The sequence below is a fragment of the Heptranchias perlo genome, chromosome 30 (assembly GCF_035084215.1).
Source record: "Heptranchias perlo isolate sHepPer1 chromosome 30, sHepPer1.hap1, whole genome shotgun sequence".
Classification (NCBI taxonomy): Eukaryota; Metazoa; Chordata; class Chondrichthyes; order Hexanchiformes; family Hexanchidae; genus Heptranchias; species Heptranchias perlo.
In genome coordinates this window covers 30499370-30511553 of record NC_090354.1, presented here as the reverse complement: position 1 = coordinate 30511553, position 12184 = coordinate 30499370, and the positions used below count along the sequence as shown (strand labels likewise).

Sequence of the window (12184 nt, the reverse complement as noted above, 5' to 3'; positions counted from 1 at the left end):
GTCCTGCCGTGGGCTCCATCATACAATATAGAGACCCAGGGGATCGGCCTTAACCAAATAGCACACTCTTAGACCCATGGGTCTACCGTGTGGTCGATTCCCCCAACTCTGTTTACACTATGGTTCTATGGTAGGGTTGCCAACCCTCCAGGATTGCCCTGGAGTCTGAGGAATAGTCTCCTGGACAACCCAGGAGGAAAATGATAGGGGCATTAAAATAAATTATGTTTTTTTCAAATTCTTTGAATACTTTTGTTTATTAGTTATAGAAATATTGGAAATGGGGAAAAAAGGCTTTTTGACTTGGTGCGGCCAATGGAGGTGGGAGGTCTTGTGATGAAATCTCTAGGAATACATTCAACCACAGTTGGCAACTCTAGGCTATGGATTAACGCACAGACCTAAGGGGCCCATACCCGGGGCTGTACCCAGGGGCTGTATCCAGGGACCTATACCCAGGAACCCATACCCAGGGACCTATACCCAGGGACCTATACCCAGGGACCTATATCCAGGGACCCATACCCAGGGACCTATACCCAGGGACCCATACCCAGGGACCTATACCCAGGGACCCATACCCAGGTACCTATACCCAGCGACCCATACCCAGGAACCTATAACCAGGGACCCATACCCAGGGACCTATACCCAGGGACCCATACCCAGCGACCCATACCCAGGAACCTATACCCAGGGACCCATACCCAGGGACCTATACCCAGGGACCTATACCCAGCGACCCATACCCAGGAACCTATACCCAGGGACCCATACCCAGGGACCTATTTGCAGGGACCCATATCCAGGGGTCGTACCCAGGGACCTATACCCAGGGACCCATACTTGAGGGACCTATACCCAGGGTCTCATACCAAGGGGCCGTACCCAGGGACCTATACCCAGGGACTCATACCCAGGGACTCATAGCCAGGGGCCGTAACCAGGGACCTATACCCAGGGACCTATACCCAGGGACCTATACCCAGGGACCTATACCCAGGGACCCATACCCAGGGACCTATACCCAGGGACCTATACCCAGGGACCCATACCCAGGGATCCACACCCAGAGACCTATACCCAGGGACCCATACCCAGGGACCTATACCCAGGGACCCATACCCAGGGGCCGTAACCAGGGACCTATACCCAGGGACCTATACCCAGGGACCCATACTCAGGGACCTATACGCAGGGACCCATACCCAGGGGCCTATACCCAGGGACCCATACCCAGGGGCCTATACCCAGGGTCCCATACCCAGGGACCCATACCAAGGGGCCGTACCCAGGGACCTATACCCATGGACCCATACCCAGGGACCTATACCCATGGACCCATACCCAGGGACCTATACCCAGGGACCGTACCCAGGGACCCATACCCAGGGGCCGTACCCAGGGACCTATACCCAGGGACCCATACTCAGGGACCTATACCCAAGGACCTATACCAAGGGACCTATACCCTGGGGCTGTACCCAGGGACCTATACCCAGGGACCCATACCCAGGGGCCGTACCCAGGAACCGTACCCAGGGACCCATACCCAGGGACCTATACCCAGGAACCGTACCCAGGGACCCATACCCAGGGACCTATACCCAGGAACCGTACCCAGGGACCCATACCCAGGGACCGAAACCCAGGGACCCATACCCAGGGACCTATTTGCAGGGACCCATATCCAGGGGTCGTACCCAGGGACCTATACCCAGGGACCCATACTTGAGGGACCTATACCCAGGGACTCATACCAAGGGGCCGTACCCAGGGACCTATACCCAGGGACTCATAGCCAGGGGCCGTAACCAGGGACCTATACCCAGGGACCTATACCCAGGGACCTATACCCAGGGACCTATACCCAGGGACCCATACCCAGGGACCTATACCCAGGGACCTATACCCAGGGGCCTATACCCAGGGACCCATACCCAGGGACCCATACCAAGGGGCCGTACCCAGGGACCTATACCCATGGACCCATACCCAGGGACCTATACCCATGGACCCATACCCAGGGGCCGTAACCAGGCACCTATACCCAGGGACCTATACCCAGGGACCCATACTCAGGGACCTATACCCATGGACCCATACCCAGGGACCTATACCCAGGGACCCATACCCAGGGGCCTATACACAGGGGCCGTACCCAGGGACCCATACCCAGGGGCCGTACCCAGGGACCTATACCCAGGGACCCATACTCAGGGACCTATACCCAAGGACCTATACCAAGGGACCTATACCCTGGGGCTGTACCCAGGGACCTATACCCAGGGACCCATACCCAGGGGCCGTACCCAGGAACCGTACCCAGGGACCCATACCCAGGGACCTATACCCAGGAACCGTACCCAGGGACCCATACCCAGGGACCTATACCCAGGGACCTATACCCAGGGACCTATACCCAGGGGCCGTACCCAGGGACCTATACCCAGGGACCTATACCCAGGGACCGTACCCAGGGACCTATAGCCAGGGACCTATAGCCAGGGACCTATACCCAGGGACCTATACCCAGGGACCCATACCCAGGGCCCTATAGCCAGGGACCTATACCCAGGGACCCATACTCAAGGGCCGTACTCAGGAGCCTCTGCCAAATATGGGGGGCCCTTGGTAAAATTCACAATAATGCAGAAAAATGGAAGAAACCCACTGGATAAAAATATTCTAACATTTAAAGTTGTGCTACGATTTGTTTTATTCTGAATGCAGTGAGCAAACATTCTAGGGGCCTATTTCTTCATGCATTTTACTACACCCTTGTATTTTAGTGGATCGGGCGGCTGGGAGGTGATTGTGTGAGGGGTTGTGGAGGGAGCCCCTGATGTTCTAGGTTCCCAGGCCCTCTGATGGATCATGGCGGAGAAAGGGAGAAGAGCACGGCTGGACCACTGTCGTGTAAACGTGCCAAAGATCCCGCATGCCATTTAGTAAATCACTGCATTGGTGGGTTGAGAAAAGGGTGCAAGAAATGCAGTGATCTGCAAAGGATAACCAGCCTCCCTTAAACCAAAAATATATTTTGCTGCAACACCCTGCAATTCTTAAAAGCTAGAAGAGAAGATATTTTTATATTTACAGTGTGAGAGCACTCACCACCTTCTACCTCGCCTTGTAAAATCACTCCTAGGACTGCCCCGTACGGGAAATGTGTGTCCCTGGTGTAAATGTGTGTCCTTGGTGTAAATGCATGTCTCTGGTGTAAATGCATGTCCCTGGTGTAAATGTGTGTCCCTGGTGTAAATGTGTGTCCTTGGTGTAAATGTGTGTCCCTGGTGTAAATGTGTGTCCTTGGTGTAAATGCATGTCTCTGGTGTAAATGTGTGTTCTTGGTGTAAATGTGTGTCCTTGGTGTAAATGCATGTCTCTGGTGTAAATGTGTGTTCTTGGTGTAAATGTGTGTCCCTGATGTAAATGCGTGTCCCTGGTGTAAATACCTGTCTGTGGTCACCATTTTCCCAAGGTGCGTTCTTCACCTTGCTGGTCTGTATGAAGCTGCCCCTGACAGCACTGGTTACCATGGTTACATAGCAGCTGCCATTCTTACTTTCCAGTTTTCTCCCCTTCTCCCCTTAAGCTCCTGGCTGGCGCTGGTCCCAGTTCCAGTTCCAGGGCTGCTACAGCCTCTGCTAACTCGCCGAGTGCCCATTGTTCATGTGTGAGCTTAGACTGTGTCCAACCATAGGGGCCTAATATCCGAGCCAGATAATGTCCTCACCACGTGGACACATATTCCAGCAGGGGGCACTGGAGAGTAATCAGGAGTGGATTTTTACCCCCCCCCCCCCCCCCAGACTATGGGCACTGAGGCAAATTATAGCACCTCAACTTTTGCCCTTGCTGAGATCAACCAACTCAGCACAGACAAGTAATTCAACCTACTCTTCTGGCCTGTGTGCCTCAGTACCATTGTCAGCCGCGGCTCAGTGGTAGCACTCTTGCCTCTGAGTTACTAGTTTATCAGTTCAAGCCCTGTGCCACAGACTTTTACCAATTCATTCTTGGGCTCTGGGCATCACTGGCAAGGCCGGCATTTATTGCCCATCCCTAATTGCCCTTGAGAAGGTGGTGGTGAGCCGCCTTCTTGAACCGCTGCAGTCCGTGTGGTGAAGGTTCTCCCACAGTGCTGTTGGGTAGGGAGTTCCAGGATTTTGACCCAGCGACGATGAAGGAATGGCTGGTATATGTCCAAGTTGGGATGGTGTGTGACTTGGAGGTGATGGTGTTTCCACGCATCTGCTGCCCTTGTCCTTCTGGATGGTAGAGGTTGCGGGTTTGGGAGGTGCTGTTGAAGAAGCCTTGGCGAGTTGCTGCAGTGCATCCTGTGGATAGAACACACTGCAGCCACAGTGCGCCGGTGGTGGAGGGAGTGGGGGCATTAAATTGGGACGTGTAGCGCCCGTTGTTTCGGCACTACGCGGCCTCTTGAGGTGCCATGATGGCTTCTCGGCTGTGCACGCATGTTTCCAGCGTGATGTGCGCTGGACGCCATCTTGGTATAGGAGTTAGCGCAGGCGCAAATACCGAATGCTGGAAGCATGTAAAGTAGGGAGAAAATGGATACAATCATTGTGCAACGCTGATTTAAGGTGATAGACGCCATTTTGGGACTTAATGCTCAACTCAACGCACAGTCTTAACCCCGACCATCTGAACGTGTCTTAGAGTGCCTGGAGGACCCCCCCATCAGCGCTATTTAAAGGGACTATGCAGGATTTACAGGTTAGTGGCTGGATTATTGCTTCTGGCTGCTGAGACATTTGTAACTGTTTTTGGAGGTCTCCTAGACTTCAATACTAGGACGCGGGGACATAGCTTAACATTTAGAGCCAGGACGTGCAGGAGTGAAGTTAGGAAATGCTTCTACACACAAAGGGTGGGAGAGGTTTGGAACTCTCTTCTGCAAACGGCAGGAGAGGAAAGAAGGTGAATGTCCTTAGAAAGGAACGTAAACCATAAACAAAATGGCTACTGCATGACCTGGGAATTGGTCGCGAAAGTAACGTCCATTTCAGTTTGTGGCTAGTTGGCTGTTTCCCCATCATGGCACACACCATAATGATTCCAGTGCCAGTCACTACTTTGGTCTTGGAATGATACTGTGAGAATATAAATGTTAAAATAAACAGGTTAACACCTCTGTTACACAAACAGATGACAGAATTTCACACAAACACATTAAGTGCTCAATGTTCAAGGTATTTGAAACAAAACGGGGGAACTTGAGGGAAAAATTTGTAGCAAGGAACCAGATGCAATAGGGATATAACTGAAACATGGCTATATAAAAAACACCATGGTTAAATATTGTAGGTTATAATGTATTTAGAAAGGATAGAGACGGAAGAAGAGGACATGGGGCAACTGTACTACTTAGAGATAACATAATGGCAGTACAAAAAAGGGACATAACTGAGATTAAGATAGAAACAGAATCCATAAGGATTGAGACAAAGGATAAGAAGGGATCAATCACGTTAATAGGTACATTCTACAGACCACCGAATAGTGGAAGGGAAGTGGAGGAAGAAATATGTAAGCAAATTTTTGAAATTAGTATAAGATATTGAATAATAATCATTGGAGATTTTAACTACCCCCAAATAAATTGTCAAGAAGAGGTAGGGAAAGGGGAAAAGGGAAAGGGGTTTTTAGTGTGTATAGGACTCTTTTCTTACCTAGTATGTGAGAAGCCCAACAAGAGAGGAATCACTACTGCATCTAGTAATGGGAAATGAAACAGAGCCGATAAAAGAAGTAAATACAGGGGAACATCTAAGCAATAGCGATCACAACATAATAAGATTTAAAATAATGATTGAGAAAGACATAAGTAAAACAAAGATCAAAGTCATTGATTGGAAAAAAGCTCATTTTGAGGGAATAAGATTGGAACTAGGGAAGGTAAACTGGAAAAAAATACTGACAGACAAAGAGATAGAACAGCAGTGGGAAATATTTCAAAAGGTGATAGAGTTCAGGAGAAATATATTCCACTAAAAAACAGGAACAAACTAGCCAATAATGAAAAACCATGGATGAATAAAGAGATGAGGACAAAACTGAAACTAAAGAAAAAGGCATAATCTAAGCATATAGACAATAAAGGAGAGGATGATAAAAGGGAATACAAAGAGGTTAGGAAAGAAGTAAAAAAAAATTAGGAAGGCAAAAAGGAAGTACAAAATTAAATTATCAAGGAATATAAAAAGACATAGTAAAGTATTCTACAGACACATAAATAACAAAATGAAAATCAGGATAGGGATAGGGCCATTAATGGATGCATAAGATAAACTCACAGGTAATGACAGCGAAATGGCAGAAATATTGAATGATTAATTTGCTTCAGTATTTACCAGGGAGACTAATGGGGTGGGCAGGACAATAGAAGACGAGATCAAAAAGGATATCAAGACATTTAGGATAGAAAGGGGGGAGATAATTGATAAACCAGTTAAACTTAGAGAGGATCATAGTTTTACATCCATGCAAACTAAAAGAAGCTAGGGAAGAGATAGCAGAGGCACTGTTATATATTTATAAAAATTCATTAGAAATCGGTATAGTGCCAGAGGACTGGTGGACAGCTAATGTGATTCCTATATTTAAAAAACGAGATAGAACAAGTCCAGGGAACTATAGACCAGTTAGCTTAACATCGGTGTTAGGAAAGATGTAATAGAGAAACATCTAGAAACCAAAAATATAATAACAAATAGTCAACACGGATTTCAAAGGGAAGGTCATGCTTGACCAATCTTATTGAATCTTTTGAAGAGGTAACATAAAGAGTAGCCAAGGGTAATGTAGTTGATGTAATATACTTGGATTTTCAATAGGTATTTGACAAGGTCCTGCATAGTCATGTCTAAGGTCAGAACATGTGGAGTCAGGGGACAAGCAGCAGAATGGATAGCAAGCTGGCTACAAAACAGAAAACAGAGAGTAGGGGTTAAAGGAGTTACTGAGACTGGCGGAAGGAGGGAAGTGGTGTTCCACAGGGATCGGTGCTGGGACCACTGTTGTTCACCATTTACGTGGATGATTTGGACTCGGGAATCGGAAGTACAATTTCAAAATTTGCGGACTGCACCAAATTGGGGAATGTAGTTAATACTGAGGAGGACTGTGAGAAAATACAAGAAGACATTAATCGACTCGCAGAATGGGCGTGTAAATGGCAAATGAATTTCGATATTGATAAGTGTGAGGTGGTGCATTTTGGTAGGAGCAATAAGGAGGCCACATAGTCCTTGGAAAATAAGAGTCTAAATGGGGTAGAGAAGCAAAGAGATCTGGGTTACTGATTCACAAATCATTAAAAGCAGCGATGCAGGTTAACAAGGACATAAAAATGCAAACCAAGCACTGGGATTCATTTCTAAAGGAGCAGAATTGAAAGCAGGGAAGTTATGTTAAACTTGTATAGAACTTTGGTTAGACCACACATGGAGTACTGCGAACAGTTCTAATCTCCATATTACAAAAAGGATATAGAGGATCTGGAGAAGGTGCAAAAAAGATTTATACGGATGATACCAGAACTGAGAGGTTATAACTATCAAGAAAGCATTGACCATTTGGGCAGAATGGCCTGTTTCTGTGCTGTACATTCTGTGTAATTCTATATATTTGAGATTTGTTAACACAAACTAGCAGGCCACGTGTGTGTATGTGTGTGTGTGTGTATTTATGTATGTGTATGTTTGTGTATGTATGTCTATATATCTGTGTGTGTTGCTCCCAGTCCAGGAACGCCTCGATTTTAAAATTCTCATCCTTATTTTCAAATATCCTCCATGATCTTGCCCCTCCCGATCTCTGTAACCTCCTCCAGCCCTACGACCCTACGAGATCCCTGAACTCCTCCAATTCTTGCCTCTTGCACACCCCCGATTTTAATCGCTCCCCCATTGGCGGCCATGCCTTCAGCTTCCTAGGTCCTAAACCCTGGAATTCCCTCCTTAAACCTCTCCACCTCTCTACCTCTCTCTCCTTCTTTAAGACGCTCCTAAAACCTACCTCTTTGACTAAGCTTATATTCACCTGTCCTAATATTTCCTTAGGTGGTTTGATGTCAAATTTTGTTTAATTCCGCTCTTGTGAAGAGCCTTGGGAAGTTTTACTACATTAAAGGCACTATATAAATGTGAGTTGTTGTTGTTGTTGTTGTTGTTGTTGTTGTGTCTGTGTGTACGTACGTATGTGTATATGTGTGTGTATATAAATGCTTGTGTTTGTGTGTATATGTGTGTGTGTGTGTATCTGTGTCTGTGTGTGTTTGTGTCTGTGTGTGTGCATGTGTGTGTCTGTGTGTTTGTGTCTGTATGTGTGTGTGTGTTTGTGTGTGTGTGTGCATGGATGTTAGGGAACTTGGGGAAATAAATAGTGATGTCTTGAGGAGTGTACATATTACAGAGAGGGAGGTGCTGGAAGTCTTAACGCGCATCAAGGTAGATAAATCTCCGGGACCTGATGAAATGTATCCCAGGACGTTATGGGAGGTTAGGGAGGAAATTGCGGGTCCCCTAGCAGAGATATTTGAATCATCCATCGCTACAGGTGAGGTGCCTGAAGATTGGAGGGTAGCAAATGTTGTGCCTTTGTTTAAGAAGGGCGGCAGGGAAAAGCCTGGGAACTACAGACCGGTGAGCCTGACATCTGTCGTGGGTAAGTTTTTAGAGGGTATTCTGAGGGATAGGATCTACAGGCATTTGGAGAGGCGGGGACTGATTAGGAACAGTCAGCATGGTTTTGTGAGAGGAAAATCATGTCTCACGAATTTGATTGAGTTTTTTGAAGGGGTAACCAAGAAGATAGATGAGGGCTGTGCAGCAGACGTGGTCTACATGGACTTTAGCAAAGCCTTTGACAAGGTACCGCATGGCAGGTTGTTACATAAGGTTAAATCTCACGGGATCCAAGGTGAGGTAGCCAATTGGATACAAAATTGGATTGACGACAGAAGACAGAGGGTGGTTGTGGAGGGTTGTTTTTCGGACTGGAGGCCTGTGACCAGCGGTGTGCCTCAGGGATTGGTGCTGGGTCCGCTGTTATTTGTTATTTATATTAATGATTTGAATGAGAATTTAGGAGGCATGGTTAGTAAGTTTGCAGATGACACCAAGATTGGTGGCATTGTGGACAGTGAAGAAGGTTATCTAGGATTGCAACGGGATCTTGATAAATTGAGCCAGTGGGCCGATGAATGGCAGATGGAGTTTAATTTAGATAAATGTGAGGTGATGCATTTTGGGAGATCGAATCGGGCCAGGACCTACTCCGTTAATGGTAGGGCGTTGGGGAGAGTTATAGAACAAAGAGATCTAGGAGTACAGGTTCATAGCTCCTTGAAAGTGGAGTCACAGGTGGATAGGGTGGTGAAGAAGGCATTCAGCATGCTTGGTTTCATTGGTCAGAACATTGAATACAGGAGTTGGGATGTCTTGTTGAAGTTGTACAAGACATTAGTAAGGCCACACTTGGAATACTGTGTACAGTTCTGGTCACCCTATTATAGAAAGGATATTATTAAACTAGAAAGAGTGCAGAAAAGATTTACTAGGATGCTACCGGGACTTGATGGTTTGACTTATAGGGAGAGGTTGGATAGACTGAGACTTTTTTCCCTGGAGAGTAGGAGGTTTAGGGGTGATCTTATAGAAGTCTATAAAATAATGAGGGGCATAGATAAGGTAGATAGTCAAAATCTTTTCCCAAAGGTAGGGGAGTCTATAACGAGGGGGCATAGATTTAAGGTGAGAGGGGAGAGATACAAAAGGGTCCAGAGGGGCAATTTTTTCACTCAAAGGGTGGTGAGTGTCTGGAACGAGCTGCCAGAGGCAGTAGTAGAGGCGGGTACAATTTTGTCTTTTAAAAAGCATTTGGACAGTTACATGGGTAAGATGGGTATAGAGGGATATGGGCCAAGTGCAGGCAATTGGGACTAGCTTAGTGGTATAAACTGGGCGACATGGACATGTTGGGCCGAAGGGCCTGTTTCCATGTTGTAACTTCTATGATTCTAAACTTCTATGTTTATGTATGTTTGTATGTGTGTGTATGTGTATGTGTTTGTATGTATGTCTGTGTGTTTGTGTGTCTGTGTGTCTGTGTGTTTATGTGTGTATGTTTGTATGTGTGTGTCTGTATGTGTGTCTGTGTGTTTGTGTGTGTATGTTTGTATGTGTATATATGTGTATGTGTCTGTATGTGTGTTTGTGTGTGTATGTGTGTGTGTATGTGTATGTGTATGTACATGTCTGTGAACGTGTATATCTGTCTCTTTGTTTTTACAGTGCCTCTAACTGCTTTCCTTCTCATTCAGGTCCTGTTATGTAATGCTGATACGACCATGCCTGAGTACGAGACCCTGGATGATCAATGCTCACAAGGGAGTGATTGCGCGGAGCCAGGTATGGTCTGAATCCATTCAATCCTACAGCTGGCGAGGTGACAAATCCCAGAGTCAGATTTCATTTCCATCCCATGCTGTCAATCTCAGTTTTGAAAATTTCAATTGACCCCCAGAACCCACAGCTTTTTTGGGAGAGAATTCCAGATTTCCACTACCCTTTGTGTGATGTCACTCCTGAAAGGCCTAGTTTTCATTTTAAGATTATGTCCCCTTGTTCTGGACTCTCCCACCAGAGGAAATAGTTTCTCTCTGTCGACCCTATTGAATCCCTTCATCATTTTAAAGACCTTGATTAGATCAGCCCTCCACCTTCTAAAGTCAAGGCAAACCAACCAAGTTTATGCAACAGATCCTCATAATTTAACCCTTTAGGCCCTAGTGTCTGGTATCAATAGTATGCCAGTGAGAACTTTCAGTGTAAAGGACTTCCACATCAAAATAAAGTGTAGAGACCCCTACCTCATGGCAGGTCCTATTTCCATCTCTATCTTCAAGTCAGTGGACGACACTATCTGGGTCCCTCCTCTCAAACACTATGTATGGGAGGATCAGTAACTGAAAGCCATACAGTGAGCGTCCAGGTCAGTTTGGAGACATCTAACTGGGAAACGAGCCGCAGACGGGTAACTCCAGTTACCCAACTGACACTGGCGTCGATCATGACTTTGTGCGATGGTGTGAAACGGGTGGTCCCGAGTCGGCAGCACAAAGTCACGATCTACCCCACCGTCTTTTCCCACCTCGGGCATCTCCTGGTTGTCACGTGTGACCACTCCAGGTTCACTATGGAGCTAACGTAAGCTCGCTGTACGTCATACTGAAGCTTTATCTGATGGCACACTCCACTGAAAAGATCATTCTAATTGATAAAAATAGATCCAACTGGCACATAATCATCACATTCTCCAATTATCTCATTTACTTTATAACTGAGCTGTTTTGTTCGCTTCGAGCGGGAATCACCTCTGAGTTCCAAAGTAACAACAACAACAATTTGCAATGATGTAGCGCCTTTAATGTAGTAACACGTCCCAAGGCGTTTCACAGGAGCGTAATCAGACAAAAATTGACTCCTTGCTACACAAAGAGATATTAGAACAGGTGACCAAAAGCTTGGTCAAAGAGATAGGTTTTAAGGAGCGTCTTAAGGAGGAGAGAGAAGGCGAGAGGCGGAGAGGTTTAGGGAGGGAATTCCAGAGCTTAGCGCCCAGGCAGCTGAAGGCACAGCACCAATGGTGGAGCGATTAAAATCGGGGATGCGCAAGAGGCCAGAATTGGAGGAGCGCAGAGATCTGGGAGGGTTGTAGGGCTGGAGGAGGTTACAGAGATAGGGAGGGGGGAGGTTACAGAGATAGGGAGGGGCGAGGTTACAGAGATAGGGAGGGGCGAGGTTACAGAGATAGGGAGGGGCGAGGTTACAGAGATAGGGAGGGGCGAGGTTACAGAGATAGGGAGGGGGGAGGTTACAGAGAGAGGGAGGGGCGAGGTTACAGAGAGAGGGAGGGGTGAGGTTACAGAGATAGGGAGGGGCGAGGTTACAGAGATAGGGAGGGGCGAGGTTACAGAGATAGGGAGGGGCGAGGTTACAGAGATAGGGAGGGGGGAGGTTACAGAGATAGGGAGGGCGAGGTTACAGAGATAGGGAGGGGGGAGGTTACAGAGATAGGGAGGGGCGAGGTTACAGAGATAGGGAGGGGGGAGGTTACAGAGATAGGGAGGGGCGAGGTTACAGAGATAGGGAGG

General features: G+C 47.0%; 1 protein-coding gene across 1 annotated transcript in view; it reads left to right on the top strand.

Annotated features, from left to right (window-relative positions):
• The window catches only part of LOC137300082 (solute carrier family 15 member 2-like), a 163410-nt gene that overhangs the window by 13927 nt on the left and 137299 nt on the right, over positions 1 to 12184 (top strand). Inside the window, exon 2 of the mRNA XM_067969177.1 lies at positions 10323 to 10439. Coding sequence (XP_067825278.1) covers positions 10323 to 10439 — 117 coding nt within the window. The remainder of the gene's footprint in view (positions 1 to 10322; positions 10440 to 12184) is intronic.